The sequence below is a fragment of the Salminus brasiliensis genome, chromosome 21 (assembly GCF_030463535.1).
Source record: "Salminus brasiliensis chromosome 21, fSalBra1.hap2, whole genome shotgun sequence".
Taxonomy (NCBI): Eukaryota; Metazoa; Chordata; class Actinopteri; order Characiformes; family Bryconidae; genus Salminus; species Salminus brasiliensis.
This window is the reverse complement of record NC_132898.1, coordinates 6,273,608-6,296,301: the sequence shown is the minus strand read 5'-3', so window position 1 is coordinate 6,296,301 and position 22,694 is coordinate 6,273,608. Positions and strand designations below refer to the sequence as shown.

At 40.3% G+C, this 22,694-nt stretch overlaps 1 protein-coding gene across 4 annotated transcripts in view; it reads left to right on the top strand.

Moving 5' to 3' along the window:
- The window catches only part of kcnab2a (potassium voltage-gated channel subfamily A regulatory beta subunit 2a), a 113,348-nt gene that overhangs the window by 39,603 nt on the left and 51,051 nt on the right, over window positions 1–22,694 (top strand). For 3 of the 4 annotated variants that reach the window (XM_072666583.1, XM_072666582.1, XM_072666584.1), the window contains exon 3: window positions 2,950–2,991. The exons of the other annotated variant lie outside the window; for it this stretch is intronic. In XM_072666583.1, coding sequence (XP_072522684.1) covers window positions 2,950–2,991 — 42 coding nt within the window. The remainder of the gene's footprint in view (window positions 1–2,949; window positions 2,992–22,694) is intronic. 4 annotated transcript variants of the gene reach the window in all.

The window sequence follows — 22,694 nt, the reverse complement described above, 5'->3', positions numbered from 1 at the left end:
TTAAAAACAAAAGCATTTTATATAGGCCTACTAACTTAACATTGTAACAAAATTAATTGAGGGGTTAATCATATTGTATTAGGGCTAAATTAGCTTCCATTTAAACAACAAAGTTCTATTTAACCTACAGTTCTTAAAAAGTAAACTCATTTTTTACAGGACATGGCATGGATGATGACAGGGTGACTCGGTTTGACCTGTGTTTTTATAATGTTCATAAAATATTTTGTTCACCTTATTTTTTTATGAAGTAAATAATATTGTATAATATATCTGAAAGCCATTCAACTAAAGTATATCGAGATATGATTTTTTTATTATTATTTTTTTGTCCATATCGCCCAGACCTATTATAGCTGATCAGTATATGTATATACAGTATGTAAAGCAAAGTTTCAGTGAAGGGGTAAAGAGACTTCAGCCCTATGCCTGACGTCTCTGAGCGACATCCATGTGTGTGTACTCTGAAAGTTTAAAAAACAGTAACTGATACAAACACTGATTAATCTACACCTTTTTGTTTTACCAGGATTTCAGAAAAAACTATGGAGACCAGACTAGACATGACATGACTGTATTGTTCTGTAGGGACTATGCAGTGTGGGCGAGTACATAGATTGAGTTGAACTGTTTGGTAAAGCCCAGTTTGTGTGATGCCCACAAGTTTGGGTTTTTTTTTTATTATTTGTTTGTCATTTGAGTTTTAAACCAGTCTTAGACAGTCACCTTGTTCTGCATGAACAGAAATGCATTCCTCAAGGATTTGCTGTTTCCACTGTGAACAGCAGATGGTGCTATAGGTTCAAATAATTCTTATTTTCGTAAAAAAACTGGGCTGCGGCATTAGTCTCGTGATTTCTTCTTATCTGAGTGTGAAGCTCCCTGCTAAGTGATTGGGGAATATACATCGGTCAGCCATAACATTTAAAACTACCTGCCTAACAAAGTGTAAGTCCCCCTCATGGTGCCAAAGACTTAACCTGCTTTAGCTTATTTAACAATTTGTCTTACAGTAGCTCCCCATGCTCAGTAATGAGCCATGGGCGCCCATAATCTTGTCTCTGGTTCACCGGCTGTCCAGCACTTTGGAACACCCCATAAGACCCTGCATGACATTTTGGAGATGCTCTGACCGTCACTGTCGTCTAGCCATCTTAATTTGTCTGATTCTTACGCTCCTGCTTCCAAAATCTCACCTTCGGGAACTCTCTGTTCTCATGTTGCGTAATCTGCATCACACTTCCAGACAGGTGGTGTTGTAACAAGATAATCAATGTAATTCACTTCACTTCTCTTGGCATCAGTGGTTTTAGGGTGTGTTTTATACTTGTAGTTTGGTTCCCTTGCTCCAGACCAAAAAGAAAGCAAGAAAATCATATATTTAATATTTTAGTTCTGGTTTGCTTTGCGTTCATACCGACATATTTGCAATCAACCAGAATTAGGGGGGAAAAGTCGAGGTATGATGCACATATGACTGGACACTATAGAGGTCAGCACATCGTGGGTGTGTCTGCGGGTCCTGTGTGATGTACACAATAACTAGCAGTAAAATGTATTCTACCCCTGGACCCTAAACCTAAAACCTAAAATCATGTCTTCTTAATTTCAGCATTAAACCACGATTTTTGTACAAGTGCTAATTTGTTGATGGCCATGGAAAGACTTATGGTAAAGCTGTAAAATTGAATATTACCATGGCTGTGTCCCAATTTGCAAATGTCTTTACTGAGGCAACTACAGTAACACATGCTATTGAAATAGTGGCTAGCTTTGCAGTACTTTGTGCACTGTACACAGTACACTGTGTGGTAGTGTGTGGTTTGGGACACAGCCTGCTAAACTAAAGCATCAGACAGAAGAAATGAAAGCACAGAAATGTGGGAGGTTCAGAAAGAGGCTCACCCGTGCTCAACTCTAGCTGCAAGGACACCCATAAGCAACAATCTTGTGACATAACGTCCTTCTTTGGTTCGTCGCCTTTGGATAGTATGGTGTAATGGACCAAAGGTCCACCTGCATAGGTCCAGCGTCCAGAGTAACACTAACAGAGCAAGGGGTTCGTTTCAAAACTCAACATCATTAAAAAGTGTTATAGAACGTCATAGAACATCTAGAAGTTGTGGTAAAAGTCTGGTAAAACAAAGAGTGGAAACTATTAGTTTATAGTTTATGAGTTGCAAACTATATGACCCAAAGTATTGGAACACCTGCTCATTCACTTTTTCTTCCAAAAGCACGGGTATCAAATAGAGATCATCCTGCTTTTGTTGGAGTACCTCTATCTAATGTCCAGGGAAGGCTTTCTACTAGATTTTGGAGGAGCATTGCTGTGAGGGTCCGATTGTGTTCAGCGACAAGAGCATTAGTGAGGTCAGGATGAGGTTCATACCCAACCTCCCCCCACCTAACTCATTGCAGATCTATCTCAGCAGTGTGTGCAACTTAAAGTAGCTGAATGCATTCATTAAAAGGGTTGTCCACAAACATTTGTTCATACAGTGTATCTAATGGCCAGTTTTATTGCTTGTACAACCTTTATTTATTTAATCTTAATCTATACACTAATCGATTAATGGCTGTAATTGTGTTTAAATGAAAAAATGCTTCAGGAGGCCAGTGTTATAAATGTATAATGGTATAATGTACTAATACATCCTCCTCACGCTATTCTTACCCCTTCATTGTCTGTTCTTTGTTTTCTAATATGGTATAATATGCATTTTCTCTCTGTTTTCAAGTGTTTAATCCTGTTGGTTATTCACTATCAGATCCTCAGTGATGATAGAAAAGATACTCATCACATGCATGATGATGTCTTCAGTCTTTATACGCTATTACGTGAAACTTGCAGTATGGATCTTTCCAGCCCCCAGTCTGTCTTTCTATCCTTCAGCTGTATTAAACTCAGCCCTCCTCTTTCTTTTCTCTTTTTCCTGCTGGCCTCAGTGCACGGTATGGGAGCCCCAAACGACAGCTGCAGTTCTACAGGTACCTCTTTGTTTGCTGTTTAATTAGCTGCTGATATCTGATACTGTTCGCTGTCTTTTCCTCACTTAGAGGGCACATTGAAGTCAATCATGCATTTTTGGTGTGTTTGTTTGTATGTGTGAAAGCTTGTATCTCATCAGTGTTTAATAGTATTTATAACTTCCATTGAGGACAGAATTAGTGCTACACGTAAGTAACACTGTTTGGTGTCGGATGCCATTACCGACTGTAAGTGAGTGTTTCTCATCAGATTACATGTAAAACACGTATCAGTTCGCCCTTAATCAGGTTCCATCAGTGATCTCGGAGGTAAGTGTAGAGCAGTCTGAGGTGTTTCTGCAAGAATTCAGATCACTGTTTTGTTTAGTCCATATGATTGGTTACTGAGCACATGCAGTACTGCTCTAGCATTGTGATCACAGCAACAGTAAGAACTGAGATTTTATTTTGTAGAATGATCCTGAGATTTTTAACATAACAATGCTTATCCACTATATGAAACATCACTTTTAGACATTTTTATAATAAAGGCAGATCAATAAAAAATATTAGATAAATGATAAATGTATCATAAGTCTTGCAAAATATGCAAATATTATGATGAATTTTGGAGTAAATTGTGTATGGGATTAATAATCTTGTCCAATTATTAAGTATCGCCCTTGGACAGGAATAAAAAATATACATTATATATTGTTTGCTTACATTTTTTGTGTGTTATGGTGTGTTAAATATCTTGTCATTCATTTTCCATATTTGTGTAACACAAACATTACAATTACATATACATATAAACATTATAAAACATAATGAAAAGTGATTCGCATAACCAAAATAGAACTGTAAAGAGCTGTCTTTCCATAGCATATTTATATACACATATTGGCTCCCCGAACAAAAACGAATCATTTTGCGGGTATTAAGATGGTAGTAAATTCAGGCTCCTGCAGATGGCACTGCCCTTAATCAAGAAGAGGTGGTACAGTGCAGCGCAAAGCAGACCATAATGCATATGATCTCACAGGCCTCAACCTCACAGAAATTCCAGGCTATAGGAAATGATTGTCCGAATTGTGGACAGGGAACGCCAGCGGGTTACATGCCTTTTATATACATACATACCATCTGTAGGATTATCTGTATTCTATTTAGGAGGCACAGAGATATTTAGCACTTGAAGATTTCAATTAATTTGTTAAACATGAAAGTTTGAAGATTGAAGTTCATAATTTTTTTACTTGTGTGTTATAAAATAGTTGCTTTATGCCATGAAAGTTTTTTTCTTGAATGGGTTATGATACCATGAAAATGTTGAATTGCAACACCCCCAGCTCGCTCATCCAGAATATTTTTCATTTTCTAGAATGAGTTTCTCCTTCTCTCGCCAGTCTGTTATCTGAATCACCAGTGTCCTGTACTTTCCATTTCAGCGAAGGACCATATTTTTATGGGCTGAGATAAAAGGGCATTGTGCTGATGGGGCTCTAAAACTCCTGACTCTGGAGATCCGGGGGGTAATGAGCTCTCTATTGAATTTTGATTTCACTGCCTCACAGATTTCTGGCCTTTTAAACTCAAAGCGTGCAGCTGACATCCTCCAGCATAGCTGGGCAGGAATCGATCATCGCGTTGATGCGTCTCACGCTGAGGCAGTGTGGCGGGAAAGTAGGATTACCTCTTCTAATATTCCTTTAGCCCTGCAGCGACTTGTGGGTTTAATTCAGAGTGATTTTGTATTGGAGGGTTTGTCCTGGATAGAACAAGATTACTTGTTGAGGTTAATCGCTGGAAGCTGAAACTGCAGCCCTGTTCAAGCAGGATTGGTTTAACTTGTTATCTGATGATTATGGTGACTATTAAGATTTTAATTCAGTACAAATCTGCTGTGTGTTTGTGTGTAGTTTTTACGGTCTGACAGTAATAGTTGTATTCCCTTAGAAGTAATGTGGGAATTGACCTCATGTTAATGTACTAAATAAACCTGCTATGAGACCATGCAGCGTGCTTTTAGTCTATTGTAAGTGTGGTGACGGTCATGTAATGCGGTTATCCTGCATTAAGTCCATTCAGCCTGGACTATGTCTGGGGATTTGTGGAAATCACACAAAAGCTTTATCCCGTACCAATCAGCCATTTAAACCTTAGCAACTTGCATCACGAAATCTGCCCTGGTAACACTACCGTCACTCGATTGGTTAATTGGATAAACTTGGCACATATATCAGCCTTGTGAAAGTAACAGAACTGTTCGAGGACCATTATAGGTATAGAATCTCATCAAATAAAGTTTCTGTTTTACAAACATGGTTCTTTATAATTCATTACTCAAAGAACCATTTCTGGCACTTTTATTTCTTAAGAGTGTAAATGATCAATATCTAACTGCGTTTCTGATAGCTAGTTTACAAATGAGTTTATCCACCCAGGAGTTCATTCTTTATTCAAGCTGATGGTCATCTTTCACCCAAAATTCCAAATATGAGCTTCTTGGAAATATGTCAGGTAATCAGTCAAACTGCAGAAATATAATAGCACCAGATGTCATATGGATGTTTTTTGTGCTATGAACTTTATTTAGCCTCAAACAGAGACATTTGAGCTGTTTTTAATCCAATGGATTTGGTCCAAATTGAACCCAAAGTGAATGTCTTTTCCAGACCACATATAGCCCTAATATAGCCATGAAAAGAATTGAATGCAAACGTCATGTCCATCCCAAACCAGTCTTTCTGAACATAATAGCCGTTGTTCAAAAACCTCATATGTTGACATCTTGGATAAGAAAGAGCTTTTTGACAAATGCTCGTCTTTTTCTAGATCTCTTTTCAACAACCTGAAAAGGAGTCATCTTTTCAATGTCTTCAACAAGTTTTTGCCGGATTGGTCTCCCCTGAGCATGATAGTGAGGTCCAGGGTTGTAGCGGTCGTGGTGGTATGTTGCATTACAGTGAAAGAATGGATCGTTTACCAGAACAGTAAAATACTGTGAACTAAGACCTTTACCAATACTGATACATTAGTCCTGTATGCCTTTACTACCTTAGGAAGTACATGTGTTTCCTCTGGTGAAAATGGGCTCTTAGCCCTCTACTCACATGTCTTATGTATTCAGTCATGCAATAATTGATTTCAAAATGAATTTTTAAACACAAGCTCTTTCAGACCGTTTAGAAAGTATACGTTGTATTGACTGTGTCTGTGCTCATGATTGGGATTGTATTTATTTATTTGTTTATTTGTATCTTAAGCCATTTTTTGTGCTGTATGTAAACTGAATCAAACACGTGATGAAACAGTGCTCTTTTAATGTTTGAGTTAATATGATTCCTCAGATTTCTACCATCACCAGTATTTGCCTATATAGGGTGTTTGTTTTTCAATTGGTCAATTATAATAATAATTGTACTTCCTTCCACAGTTTTGCGCATGAACTGAAGGATGATAGAAATGTGGGGCTCCTATTAGATTAAGGGCTGTACCCGACTCGATTTGGCCATTCAGTACGAAGATTTGACTATTTGTTCATAGTTCTTTTTATTATATGGAAATATAATTTCAAGCATTTAAAAATCAGTACACGTTGACAGTACATGTTGAACATGTTGTAAAAGGACATGTTGCCCTATGGATTTGCATATTTGTGTGTATTTATGTTTGAAATAAGCTCTTATAGCCTTTTTTTATTTTTTATTTTTAGTTTAAACATTAAAATCACTTCTTTAACAGAACCAACCTACTGCTTTATTTCTCTTTAAACATAAAATTAACAAAATAAATTAGTTAGGATTTGAATTACATTTAGATGAAAAGAGAAATGTCATTAAACCTTATTAAATATAAATAAATCAGGTTAATCATCAAACTGAACACTTGTCATTTAGATTCTAAAAAAGTTGCACAATAATTAGGTAATACCGCTTAAACAAAAGATTGGCCTATATAAATCACAAGATATGGTCATACCTTTCTGTGTTTCGACAAGCACTGCAGAGATATACAGAACATATATTTTTATTTGCCTGTTAATTGCATTACTGCCAGCATTAAATCTGCCCAGATCTACGGAGAATGACCGCCTATAGGAGCTTACCCGCTTTACGTGGTTTGTCGTGTTCAATGTTGTTGAATGATGTTGAAGCACATTCTTACATACAGAGATGATGCTTTGACTTTTAGTCATCAATTCACGCACTACCACTCTGTGGTAAATATGCCCCTAGGAATTACTTGTTGTATTTGTGAAAGCATTTCTCTCTTCATAGTTAATTTCTGAAGAAAAAAAATGCTATGTATGCCAATGGTCTCATCCCGGAGGAAACCAGTGACCTGAGAATGCTGAAGAAGCAACTGTCAAAGGTTGTTGTACCTTCCTAAACTTCAGGTCTTCTTGTGCGTTCTTTTATCCTCTGTCAGTTTTGCAGTGAAAGTGGAGAGTAAATGTTGTAATTTATAGCGCTGTAATTGGGGGTTTCTGTGTCCGTAGCACAGGCTTTGTGAGTTTGTGAGTGTGGGGTGAATGGGTGTGCAGGTGTTCATATAGATCCATAAGCTTATACAGGTCTCATTATGTATTGCGATGCCTCTGTGTATTCTCTCCTGTGGAACAACAATCAAAAGCTTTTAGCACAAAAGCCTCTGAATAATTTAGACCTGATATTATTTGCTGTGGTTTGCAAAAACAAGTTCTTCCACCCCTCCATCAAATTACATAAATGGATTTCCCTCATGGAATCTAGCAGGGAGGGGTGATGGAGCAAGAAAGGGTGGGGGGATACTCTTTCGTTCACTAATTGGTTTAGATGCTTGCTAGTAAGACACTCCCAGTTTGGGTGGATCACTGCAATGCTGGTCACAGTCTGACTTTATAAGGCCAGAGTGGCACCCATAAGCCATGAGCCGACCCCCAAGACCTCGGGTGAGTTCCACTCCGATTTGATCGCTGATGTTGTTGTGTCCACTGTGCATGTGCGGCCACCTGTGTTTGTGTCCTTGCATGGTTTTGGTTATTAAACAGTTGTAACTGCATGGTTCTGGACAATGCATAGTCCTCCAGATTTGGGATGTTTTTAGATGGAGAAAGTAGAAATTGAAATCAAGATTCGGAAGAGGAATATTTGCCAGTAGCATCTATGCTTATTGCACCCCATTAATCATAAGGCTTAGAATGGAAGTGGAACAGTTGGTAAAACCAGTAACACAAAAGAGACAATTGGTTTAAACTTAATTTTAAAATGGGTAAAAAAGTTTCCTATGGTTCCTATGAATGTTTCTCTGTATGCTACTGTTACCATGTTTGTCAAAATCGTTTAGCATAAGAAGACGTTCAGTACAGCAGAGTGGTGTTTGAGTGCCTGTAGCACTCAGTAGACTTTTAAAGGATCAATACGTGTAAATGAAGGAAAACATCCTCTGCATATCGGACCTCAGTGGATAATGCAATGAAACTAAATGGAATCTGAGATCATGTTCTGAGTTTTAGCAGTCGTTGCTAATGTTTTGCAGTATAATACAGTTTTGCTTTCTTTCATATAGATGTTGTTTTCTTGCCCTTTTAAATGGATGCGTTATTGGATTTTTATAAAAATCTTGGTTTCTCAGTGGTATGTGAATTTCAGACCATTACATTTGACATTTTTTATTACTTGGTTTTCATTAATTTTATGATACTTCAGGAAACCTTTTACAGACTGACAACTAAATAATTGAGGCATGACTTAACTTTGGATTTAATTAAATAAGTACAGTGATACAATGACTGCATCATGGGGAACACGCAGTCTCCTCAATTTCAAGATTTCACTTTAATAATAGTATTTTACATTTATATCTAGAATTTCTTGTTATTTCAGACTACTTTGTCGTTGCAATATATATATATATATATATATATATATATATATATATATATATATATATTTCACATTTTGACATGGTTTGAATCTGGAAAAAGTTGAGAAGGTTACAGTTTTGTAAATACAAGGTTTTAGTTTGAGAGCAGCGATATATATTAGGGGTGTAATGCTACGTGTATTCGTAATTATCCTGGTGCATGCAGTTGTACGGAGCAAAAGCGGTATTGCATAGCTATGGATTTAGCAAGTGTTGAGAACATTAGCGGTTAAAGTTTGCATTTATGTGGAATTGTGGGAATTGTAGTGCTAAGGTAGAAGTAGTTTTGTTATCTCTCTTGCCCTTTGAAGCTGCTTGTTGAGAGAAGTTCTTGAATGAGTTATCCTTATATTCTTTATCTGGCCGCTCACTGTTCTGAAAGTAAAACATAAGTGGCAAGTCCTAAGCTAGGCTGATTGGCGTCTGACAAGTGCAGATAAAATACAGGAGCTAAAAGGCCGACCTCCTTCTATCAAATCATCTGTGTTGTAAAATTCTCAGTGAACAGGGGACAGCAGGGGAGAGGAAATGAATAGTGGATCCAGGGAAAGCGCTGTGTTGACGTTGTTTGACAGTTTTAGGGTATGTGTGTGGAAACGCTTTAGATACATTGACATTGAAGGAATCCTAGTCTTATGCCTTTCTGTTTTGTTTTTGTTGTTATTTGCCTCTCTCTTTGTTTTTTTTCATGTTTCGAACCCGTACTTGGCTTTGATGTTCACACTGCGGTGTGAATCGAACCGGGACTTCTGGGTACCGTTACACCCCTAATATGCACATATGCCAGAAGCAGTATTTCAGTTTTTCTCTGCTGAAACTTACTTTCTATAATGCTGTTGCACCAACCACCAGAGTGCACCGCAATTTACCAGCCTGTCTTTAGATAATGGGAAGCTTTAAAATGCTTTAAGCCAATTAGCCACAGACTTTTATTCTGCTAATTTCTTTCTACAACCTCTCTGTCTGCACATGAATGATGTCAGCCTTTTGTGGACAGTCTGGATAGCATGCCTGAATTCAGAATCCCTCTGCAGTCTGGACGGACATCCCTCGCATGTGTCCTGTCCGAGAGTCGTCCGCCCTCTTGTGTTTGTTCACCTGAGGCTCTGAGCACCTGCCTGTTGCTTCCACTGTTGTTGTGCCTGTTACAAAGGAGGGCGGGATCAGGTCTTATTACAAGATGCATGACCACAGTTCTTCCACTGATAGTTGGGACGCTAGGCTGTTTTTTTTCCCCTCCCTCCTTTTTTTAGGCCCCTCCTGAAAGCCTGTTCTATTTAAGGCGATGGCTGAACCCGGCTAGCTGTCAGCTCCCGCCCCGGTCCCAGATTCCCAGAGCTTGTTCACATTTAGTTTGTGTGTGTGTTTGTTGGGAAAAGTGCTAGAAAGGCACCTGTGTGTGGGTGGGTGGGCGTGATTGTAAGGGTGGGTGGTAGGGGAACAGGGTTTGGATCATGTTTGCAGGGGGGTATGCAGGGGGGCACCCGGGGGGGCCTTATGGCCGGCGCCAATCCGTCCTACCTTCCGAAAACCTGCAGATTCCCAAACCGGCCGTGCCGGGTGGTGGTGTGCGGAAGAGCAGCAGCAGCAGTAGCGCAGGCAGGATGCTGTCCATGTCCTACAGCGAGAGCATCCGGAGCGGCATTAGCCGCTACCATTCGGACCAGGGGCTCAGCCAGGCCCAAAGGCAGACGGACCAGGCTGAGCTTCAGAGGCTCAGGGAGCAGAGGGTGGCCGCACAGATCAAGAACATGGAAGACTTCCTTAAGATGAATGGCCTGGTCCTGGAGGAGTGCGTGTCCTACCAGACGGGAATGAAGTACAGGTAAGGTACTGGGATCAGATGGTGGAGAATCAGGAAAGTTGGGGAATCTGAGACGAGCCGGAAAGTCTGGAGTGCCAAGATGATGACTGATCTTAAGCACTTAGCACTCGCCAGTCTGGCTCTGTGTTTTTGCTTCAGACTCAGGAGAGTCTTTCAAAGCCTGTAGCTTAATCAACTGCTTGCCGTAGTTTTCCGTTATGTCTTAATGGATTTGTGTACTTCTAATGCAGTCGTTTTTATTCAGGTTCATTCTCAAGGCAGTTATCCTCTTTTGAAGGCACCTGTGCTGCTCCAGCTCAAAGACTTGATGTTCAGATGCAGCATTTCCTGTTCTGTTGTCCCTGCTCCTATGCAGCGCTCTCGCTGCAGTATGTAATACTTTCTTCCAGCCAGCCTGCTCCTCTCATGCCATGCTAGAAGCGCTGGTTTTATTTTCATCATCTAGGTCGCTGGCATATTTGCCCAACAATGAGGGAAGGGCAGATCAGTCTCTGAGGCAAAAGTTAAGAGAGCAATGCTCAGATAGTGTGAAGAGAGTCCCTCCTTCTTCAACTTGACTGCCTTATCCCCTGCCTGCCTGCACTGGGTTATGTTATATACTTAATGTCCTTGCACCTGTCATCTGGTCATTAAGTATGAAAATCCATGCATCTCCAAGTCTGACAGGTTAGTGCAGTGTGTATAGTTTTGCTCTACAGTAAGAATGGACTTCTCTTAAGCAACGAATACTGTATTCAACAGCTGTGTCCTTGGCACTTGCTATGCTGCGGTGCAGTGATGCCAATATGGTCTCTGTGCCAATCTGCCTAATTGGTGTTGTACACAAAGATTACTATAATGAGAAGCGATCACGTGAATTATGTTGGAGGAGTTAACGGGCATGTCATTGCAACATACATCAAGCCACTGGATAGTGGGTCAGAAGGCTGAGTCTGGTGTTTTGTGTCAGGGACAGCCGTCATTCGACGTGTTTCACTGTAACGCTTACTCAACCAGCCGTGAAGATCTGATCCAATGTCAGTTCTGGACACCAGAATCGAGTTACAGGACATATGTTTATTATCCCATTCAACTGTGTTGAAAAAAAAATGTTTTAAAGGTTGATTAAAAAAAGATTTGAGTATTTGTTTTCAGTATTTTTTATTTATTTATTTATTTTTTGCATCTTCTGTTCATCTTCAGTTGATTTGGTCAAACAGGCCTAGGTGTGTTCATTCCAGCAGGAAGAATTTTGGTTTGTTAGGAAACCTTTTGTAAATGGTTGAAATGGTGGTCTTAAATTTCACACTGTCAGAAACTTTAGCTGCTTCACCCGAGGCTAGGAGCACCTAAGTGAGGGATTCGTTCACTCTAATTGACCAGTGTGCCTCGGTCATACCTTGCGCGCTACCGATCGGTGCAACTGGGTCAGGCAGGAACTCGCATTTCCGACAACTCTCATCATTATTTCAAGGGTCGAGAGACCGAGCGAGACGAGAAGAAGAGAATGAACGAGAGAGAGAGAGAGAGTGGCACTTTTACCCTGAACTGCTCCCCCTTAAGAGGGACGGCGTCACACTCATGTAACACAAGCACAAAATTGTCGCACAATTAACATGGACAGATCTCTTATCAGCAAAAGGGCGACCCAGACTAGGCTTTGATTGGTCCGCAACGAAGCAGACCTAAATATAGGAACTTAACAGTCGCATCTTTAAGCTGAAGCACTCAGTAGAATTAGGTAAGCCACAACAGAGATTGGCTTACACATGCCTAGCAACAGGAAGCATACTAATGGCATGGCTTTCAATGCTGTTGTTCTTAAGAACCTTAAATGCTGTTGTTCTTATTAAACATCTACTCCAACGTTTCCTCTTGTTACAATGTTAGTGGAACATCAACTGATCAGATCAGCAGTTTCTAATAGGTGCAGTTTTACCACTGATTAGCCATAAATAAGCAATGAATGCTACATCCAGCCTCCACTGTTTGTTCCTTGACCCTTGTTCCCTGGACGCCTTCTGCCTGGAGAACTGTGTGTATACGTTACATACGTAACTGGAGTACGTATGCACAGTTTATATTGTATGTATCTGGAAAAAGGATTGGTTGATTGCATATTCCATTCCATGGACTAAGGTTTCAGTGCTCAGTTTTATGTAAATATTAAAAGCAAGTGTAAATTAGTAGAAGTGTCCCAAAGACAAGTGTTGTGCTGTTTTTTGTTTGTTTGTTTGTTTGTCTGTTGTCCATTTTCTTTTAAATAATGGCAGCGGATGGGCAGAAGCGCAGGCTTGGAAGGCATGCAGGAAGAATATTTACCCACAAATTCACATTATTTCAAGGCTCAGAACCCCTCCATAGTTCCTACTGACTGCTATGGCATTGATGTTCCCTATTACCCCTGTTTAAATAGGAAACAACTTGCTGTATGTTTGTCACTGAACTTGCATTTTATTCGCTGAGCCTTTTGAACCCTGCTCTTTGTAGTCGCAGCACATTTAGTAGCTGGTCCTACACATACTTTGTGATTAGTTACAGCTTTAAAACACTTCATTTTAGACACACTGTAAACAAGTAGTTGTAGCTGCAAGGCACACTTAAGTACATAAGTATGTCTGACCGAGCTCTGTAAAATGATACTTAAATAAAAATTGAATTAATTTTGCTCAAGTAAAAATAAGTACATGCTCCAAAATGTCCACAGTGGGGAAAAGTAAAAGTATTTGTTTAAAAAGAACTTTTAATTTCTTGATTTCTTAATGTTTTTGAATTACAGATGAACTCTGAGAGTAAATACTGGTTTATGGAAGAACTGCATCATCATCCACAACATTATTTGTTCAGCAAAAACAAAAAATACCCAGTTTCATGTTCGGTTCATTATCAAGTTAATTAGGTTATATATAGTTCTCAGCCCCGATACCCTGAACATGCGATTAACACTAAAAGCCTCAATTTGAACAAATTTACTTTTGTAGGCAATGCTGTTTTAGTATTTCTTTGGTGTCATTATTACCTCAAATCAAAATCACTTTTAAACTAGCAAAATGAAAACTGACACCACCCTTCTGAAACCAACAGCCAGTAAATAAACCTGTGTTGGTTTCCAGTTATTTACTGGTTTTAAGAAATACACAGTTTATCCAGAAAACTGGTAAAATGTTCACCTCTGTTGTTCATTCAGATTTGGAAAGTCGCTTCTCAGACTGAAAACCCCAGTATTCCCACCACAGCAGTAACTGATTTAACCGATTGCCAGCATAAATCAATCAATTCAACACTGTTGGCTAGCTGTGTATAGATGCCTTTGAGTACCCTGAGTAATAACAGTGGGAAAACAGTAGGTTAAACATTGTAGTTTTACCTGGCTGTCAGATTTAGGGAACTTATTTACTTGGAACAGCACTGCTCTATATATCATTTGATTCACTCCTCAGTGTTTCTGTCTTTGAGACACATCTTTAAAGCACACCAATAACACTTTCTCTTTGGATCGAACTTGGATCGACAGATGTCGACAGTAATATGGGCTACATCTGAAGAACACATTATAATACAGCAGACTGCATTAGATATGGACTCACAGAACTCACCCGAACATGTGACGCCAGAAGAATGAACTTAAGGCGCAAGGCGTGGAATGGGGCTGGGCGGCTTCGCCAGTGTGTCAGTTAGAGGTTATCTGTTTGATAGTTTCACAAAGATCATTTTGGAAACGATTTTTGATCAGGTTACAGAACCAAAGCTCAGCTTTTTGAGTACACATTTGTTCTGTGACAGAAATAATTAAAGTACATATCATTAAAAATAAACTACAGTACAGTACTGGTACCTTACCTTATTTCCCAGCTTTGGTTGTTCTGCTGTTTTACAGTCAGTTGCAGTCTGTGGTCAGACAGACCTTTTCAAAAATACAGATAAACTGAATCTCCATCTGTTTGAGTCTATAAGTAAAGGTTCCTTAATCCTTTGTCATTTGTAATAATACCTCTAATCTCTATATTTAGGGAGGGTACGTACTAGTGTTGTACTACTCTGGTCAGATCTTAGTCTCAAGACTCAAGTCTCAAGTCTTGAGACCATAAACAAGCAGTCTTCGTCTCAACCTCATTTGGTCTTGGCTCAGTCTTTGGGGAGGGTGGACTCTAAAACTGTTTGTCTAAGGTAACATTAATTAGAAATGGAACTGTTTTTCCATCGTTATTGAATAATAGTCATGTTTAAGGACGCACAAATCAATGTGCTGAACAGCTTAGCTCTTCAGCTCAGCTTTCTCCATTAAAGCAGTCTCCCACCGGGTAGCAGACTCCCTGCACAATGCCGTTTAGCATCATGTAGCATAGCATATCAGATACAGAACAAAGCTGGCCTATGCTACACAGAATGCACTGTGATGAGAGTGCTGATAAACACCAGGTTCAAGCTGACTCTCTTTTCTAATGTTTGGTATGAGTTTACTACCCTTTCTAAAGCTTACTGTGCTCACACCCAACAAAAACAGACGATGCTACTGAAGTTAGGTGGGGTAACAGAACATTAGCGTTTGCCTGTTTAATTTTGTGTGAACATTTCAAGCCATGTCATCTCCTGTGGCTTTTTTTTTTTTTTGGCCTCAGTATAACTCTTTAATTTACTGTAATGGCAGAATGCTGACTAGAGCAATGTGATGTGCTGAGGTGTTGAGTGTTGACTTGCTGGAAAGTTTTAGTTTGAGGGAAGATTGAAAAGTTGTTCTTATGATTTATAAAACTGGATGGAATATATGTGGTTGGTTTATATTCAGTTGGTTTTACTTGGTGACGTCTGATTTAGTATTAAATAAGGAAGGACACAGAGTCATCAGTTATATTGTGTTAGTTTGATGAAGACTAAATTATGATAATGATGAATACATTTAGGCAATATATTATTTAATGTTTTATTTTCCAAAATATATGATGAAATATTATGATGTTATATTATTAATATATATCCTGTTTTATGATTTAATAAATCTTGTCTCTGTCTCTGTACGTACTGCAGAGTGTTTATGATGCCTCTATCATGTCGGTAAGTTAAACCAGAAGAGAGTTATGCAGACTGGTTTCATGTTCTAATGGTAAAACCAGCACTTCACAACCTGTTTTAGCCATGACATCATCACTCCTCACATCTGTTGTAAATACATGTTGAGAACACCTGCTTCTCACTTTGTATGTATAGTGAATGTATAGTGTGTGTGTGTGTGTGTTTGTATAAGAAAATTAATAGTGGAAGTTAATGTGTATATATTTGTGTTGTTACTATGCACTGTGTGAAGTATAAACGTGATTTGATTTGAAGGTAATTCCAGTTTTGTTCAAAGACTTTTTTCCACTTTGCAACACTCAAGAGTTCTTTCAGTAACTGAGGAATAAGCCGTAAGTATGTAAATGGGTGTGATGCCAGATATAACCAGTAGGTGGAGGTAATGTATCAGTGAAAAGCAAACACATGATGCTTGTGAGTTTGAGTCTCAGTGATGCTGTCTGCATCCATCATTTCGGATCATTGACTGGTGTCATTATGTATATATAGACTGAGGGGTCTAATTTCTCATTGTGAAGGAAAATTGGATCTGTGGCAGTGGCGTATTGATTTTGGGAAACAAACTGAACCCCGTTCGTGACTGGCTCATCAACCACTCCACTCCAGTGCTGTCCAAGCTAACTGGGGCAGTGCATAGTTCATTAAAAGTGAGCTTAAGTGGAAAACCCTGTGGTGCATTGCTGTTGTGAGCCACCGGGTGGCAGTACTTGTCTGCCGTTGGAGGATCATAATGATTAGTTTGAGAGACATTGAATGGCCAGCATGTGCAGACCTGTTTTTGCGCAAACACGTGTACATTGCATCACATTTGCTAGTGCGAATATTGCTGTCCACAGGCAGTGTTTTTACATCACTGCATTTCAACTCCGTGACACAATGTCACTCCAGTCTTCTTTGTATCTTCTGCAGAGGCTGCGAGCATTGCTGGACCCTGCTGTTGACAGCCTTTGTTGTTGTGCTGTTGCCTGATTTGAGTCTGTGTGTGTGTATATGTGTGTGTGCGTGTTTCAGTCCATCTTACTGTGCATCCAAGTGTCGTGAGCAGAAAATGCTGCGCAAGTAGAAACGTCCAGGTCGAGAGTAACCTCCAGATTGGACGTTGTGTACCCATGCGTAGACATACTGAATATTTGCTGACCTTGTTTTATGTTTGGCTGAATAATGAATTGTATAGTTGTTTATTTATTCATTTACTTATATATTTGATCAGCATAATAATACCCTGAAGAAAACTAAAGTACACTTTGTCCCCTGGGTTTGGAACGTACCCTTTTTTTTCCATCTCAGTTTTTCTCTTCTCTTTATGCTTCTCTTTCTATCAGGACCCATCTCCATCTAGTTCGCTCTTCTGCTCTACTTGCTCTTTTTAACATTTCACTTTTTCTGTGTCTCTCCATGTATTATTAATGGCCACTCTCCCCCTGGGGAAAATCTACTGGATCCAGTTTTGCGGCAGTCGCATCTCAAGGCCTTGCATAACTTGCTAGGCTTGCACACTTTGGCCAAAAATCCAAACAAACACAAAAAACCCTTAAACTTCATAGAATTTGCGCCCTCCGTGGTTTGTTTATGCGTCTTCTAAGACACGAACAGCCCTGTTAAGAAGTTAAGAAAGTGTACACATACTCACAGCACCCCCATCCTTTTACGCCTGACATCCTTTTAGGTTACTGCCAGACCTCTATTTCGGGCTGTGCCCAGAGGGTCTTTGTGGTTCAGCCGAACACGTTTCTTAACAATTTACAGGGGCATCCCACTGACAAAAGAACTGAGGTGACATCCCAAGAGCTGCCAAAACACGTGGAGGCTTGTGTCACATGTCCCAGCGTGGCCCCTGTGGAGAGGCTGGAGACGAGTCAGCAAATTTGCATCAGCTCTCACCCTTAACCCACACATAAGCACACACCTACAATTACAGATAACTTTCAGCAGCAATCGTCCCTGCTGCTGCAATCTTCCCTGGACTTGCACACTCAGACTCCTTCTATAACCCTGGAAAACCTGTAAGTCTAAAAGTGGCCACCTGGGCATTTTTACAGCTTTAACCTTTTAAACTAATGGTGCACAAAAACTTTTTAGCCTAATTTCCCCCTTCAGTCAGTCATGTCATTTTCTGGCCACCTACTAGATTCCCCCCCATCACTCAATGTTACTAATACTGGGAAGTTGAAGCTTAAGCGATATGTCCGTTGAGCCGTGTGAAGCACCACATCTTTCCAAACTGCTGCCAACAGAGTGTCACTGGACAGCTGGACAGAGGCTTGGGGGAGAACATTAACTGCCAGTTCTATTGCATCAGCTCATACACCAATGCTTGGTAGCCTAGCCATGGATGGCAGTGCCATCAGACTTCAATCACCCAACAATAAGGGAAACACTTAGACGGTCATGCCATAGTATTCGTTAATACTAGTGATGTGCAGTAACTGTTATTGATCACAATTGACTACAGCTGGTAGCTTCTCTGTTTTTTGTTTTTAAATGACCAAGAGGCTGCTGTCCAAGAAATCAGCTTCTTCCAAGCAAAAGATAAAGCCTTCTGGAGGATTAATGGTCAGATTTATGGTTCAATGGTCAGATGAGACAAAGATGATGTTGGATCATGTTTGGAGTCCTTTGGTCACTTGAAAAGTTGGTTTTAAGTGACCGTGCCATGAAACTGCCATGGTCCATGCCATGAAACTAGCCAGTTTAAAGGATAAAGGATAAAGGATAAAGGTGCACGTATTCGTCACTGTACAGTGTGGACTGTACAGCGAAATGTGTCCTCCGCATTTAACCCATCTGGTAGTGAATACACACTCACACACACACACGTGTTAGGGGCAGTGAGTACACACACACACCCAGAGCGGTGGGCAGCCAACTCCAGCGCCCGGGGAGCAGAGAGGGTAAAGGGCCTTGCTCAAGGGCCCAACAGTGGCAGCTTGCCGAGCCCGGGAATCGAACCCACAACCCTGTTATCGATATCCCGGCGCTCTAACCGCTGAGCCACCACTGCCCTGAACTCAGACATTTCTGCCAAATACACTGGTTCAATATCCAGTCAAAATGCGTCCAGAACCTTGTTGATGGCAACCACAAATGTTTGGTCAAGGTACAACTTACTGAGGGACATTTGACCAAATATTAGGTGTGGTATTTGTATATTTTGTGTATATTTTATATGACTTATTCCACCCCAGAAAAAGGAACAGTTCACAGAAATGATTAAAAGCCCAATATTGCAATGATATGCATCACTATTAGGACTGTTTGTGCACTTCTAACCACAACTGTATATAATTGAACATCCATCTTTGCCCATAGTTTGGTTTACTAAGTTAACTCATTATAGACATATTCAGGCAGAGGTTCAGACCAATCGAATAATAACATACGGAGGGTCCATGTATATCTTTACAATCTCTTTTCTCTCACAAGTCACCTGATGTTTTTAATGCAGAATCACCAGCACTGGGAATTCCGTATGTTCTGCATACAGCATGCATTACTCCCCCTTCATTTCCTCGCCAGGCCAGCCGTCAGTAGATTAGCATCCATGGTCCCCTGAGGCCCGTGCTTTAACTCCACACCTTGTTATGCAAGCTGTCACTGGGAAAGAGAAAGGGAAAAAGCAGACCATCCCCGTGACCCTCACTAGCAGTGACAAAGGCACCCCACGTGATCAAGGCGACGTTACGTAATGTAGGGCTTCCCTGAGATTCTCTGCTGCAGTCTCACGTTTTAGTCTCCAGGGACATGGACGAATCACGATGGGAGTTTTCCTTTTTGAATCTACAACAAAATATCATCAGAAATAATAATTAAGGAATTTTTCTTAGGGAACCACCTGCACTTTATTATAAACAATGACCTACTGCACTGGGAAAGCATCTGTACCTTTATGATTATTAGCAGATTGACAAAGATGGGTTTATGTCTCAGATATGTACTTCATCTTAAAACAGGCCGACCTGCAGGCCATTGCACTGTGCTAAGGATCAAGACTATTGTTTCCGAATTTTCAGCAGATCTATTGTGAACTCTTAAGCATTAATAATAGTCTTAATACTGCAGCGTATGTTCCCTCATTGTCTGAAGATGTTTCTGCTTTTGATTGCATGACCTAGAAACCTTCAGAATGAATAATAAATGCTCCTTGGATTGCCCTGTTGTGCCATTGACGGGCATTGTACATTACATCAGGTCTTTCTGTGGTCTTAACCTAAAGTGTAGAAGAGAGGTTAAGCATTATTTGGGTTTTTTCTCCTTTGCACTCCTTTGTATGTCTCTTTTGATTCTGTTTGATATTATGTTATTCATGAGTCATTAACGAGCAAATATTCCAGATTTTCGGACCTACAGAACCGGTCACATTTTGCCAGCCTGCATTCCTCTAATGATCAACCATTTCTCTTCATTTAGCTGATTTTATCCACCACTTTAAAAAGGCCTTTGTCATGGCAGGTCCCTACCATCAAAACACAAAACCAAATCCCAAATGTAATAGTACTACTGGTTCTAGTTAGCATAGCATTGATGGTTGTTAATGCGCATTACACATACATAACCTCTGTCATGCAAATGTCTCCAGAATGACAAATTTACAGGAGACTTGAAACTTTCAGTGGACATCAGTGTAAAAAAAAAAAATCAATTCCAGTTCATTTAGAGCATTTCTGTTGGTCCATTCATCATTAAATTGTCAGAAAATCAAAAAGGTAATGTTTTTGCATGACAACAACGATATACTGAGAGATCTCTGGTTAGGAACTAATTTAAGCCCACAACACAGTGCCTCAGTGTACAGCTGGTGTCAGAACTACTCATTTCATTTGTCATGTGTTGGTCCTGGAGTGCTCTGGACACTGCCTGATGAAGTTATTGCGGTTAGTTTGTGTTGCTGTCTTCTTCAATTGTTCTGTTGTAGCGCGTGTACTTGACTTGAACTGAAAGGTCCCTCCAACACAGGGCAGAAGCCCCGTGCCATAGATTGTATTCCAATTTTAGAAAAGCATTAAAAGCAGTTCATACACTAAAATGGGTTGATGAATAGCGAGGTCGTTCCTGCCACATATACAACTTTGTTTCAGAAGTGTTCCTTAATGAAGCCCATAGGAATTCGATATAACCCTCTCATTGTTCTCCAGGTTGGTTTAGGGGATTTTGCATTGGGGCAGGAAGCGTATAGATTGTGATTCTCTGTGGGCTTGTTATGGCTACCCCGTTGTGCAGCTGGAAAGTACAAGGCTAAAGAGTCATGGTGGTATTATGTTCTTCCTGCCCAGCTTTTTTAGTTCAAACCATGGCTGAGTGTTTTGGCCTGTCCATGCTTTTCTTCCCTCTTGTTTTTGGAATTTGATTGATAAGCCTCGTCACAGGTCAGACAGTGAAGTAGTTAGCTGATTGCTATCAGACTGCCTGTCTCTCTGGTGAGTGATTGCGTTGTCTATGTGATTGACCTGTGCCTGGAGCCTCAAGCAAGACATGTGCGGAGCCTCCTGTCCCTGTAGACACCCACGGTTGCTCAGCGCAGGTGGCTGAGTGATTGAATGAGTGACACTGGGGCTCAGTCTGCCATCCAGCTCTCAGAATTGTCTTCGCATGGTCCTAATAATGATGGATTTAGTTGTGTTTTGGATGCGTCATTAGCTGCACCATCTGCATATTTCACTGAACTTTCCTCATTATGTTTTTTTCTCGACTGATTGTTTGGTCTTGGTTGTTTACCGTTCTTGCATTTCTCGAACAAACAGGTCCTTGGACACATTGGTGCCTAAATTCGAATGGTCATGTGCTCAATGCTGTGACCCTCACTCCAAAGTAGTCTGTGTAATGTTTTACACCGTTACTTTTACACTTCCAACAGGATTGTGTATTGTCAGCATTGTGTGCAAGTACCCTCTGATTCCAGGAGGGATTTGATCAGCTTAGCAGATTTTTGGATAAGCCTGAGCTGGGCTCTTAATCAAAAAGAAGCTGCTGAGACTGTGACAGTGGAGAGGAAAGTTAGCAGTTCCGCTGTGGGCAAGCGAGAGGAAACCCTCTTTCTGACCAGGCAGAAACTCATTTGAACCTCAGAGTGAATCAGAATTACTCGTGCTGACACCACAAATCAGTCATCTACAAAAGCTAATTCAGTGCAGAGTGAGTTTCAAATGAAATCACTGCAGATGTGCACGGAAGAGCTTTATCCTTCCTGGGGTTTAGTCATTTTTAGATTATTTTTAATCCCACACGGACAGCTTAACTCACAGCTAATGGCAATAACGAGAGGAAGGGGAGAGTTAGATGCTCATCGTGGTGTAACGGACACATGGAAATTAATCCGTTCTGTCCACGACTGGCCACTCTAAGGGTGCAGTCAGTGCAGTCTGCAGGGTTCTCACTGTGGTAGGTAATAGAGAATTGTTTGGACGGAAACCCCAGGTAGCAGTTGTTGAGATCATCAGCCCCCTGGCTGTGTTTTGGCTGTGAGTTCTGACTGACAGCCGACAGCTGTCCGTGTATGAAAGGCCCAATCCACCCACACTCATTGGCTCCAAGTCTGTTGGACCGGGAATTGTTTGATGGACAAGCTCTGTCAGGAAAGGCAGGAGATTTTAATTGGAATCTCAGAGTGGAAGGAGACAAGATGAAGGCTGCCTTTCTATTTGATATTGGCTATTGTGCTTCACATTTGATACAGCAGACCATTAAAGGCTTTTTGTAGAGAAGGTAGAAACAAGATACTGCAGTATTATGACTCAGGCTGCAGCTATCAAATACTTTCATCTGTTCAGTTTTTTAATGAATGAATAAAAGAAAGAAAAGTCACACTGATGTTTACTCTGATCTACAGTTACTCAGTTTCTTATCTTATTTTCATACTTTACAAATGGTTTGTAAGCCATTGTAGTTGATGGTGCAGTTGTACATTTTTTAGAAAAACTTTCCATTACTTAATAGCTATAATGCT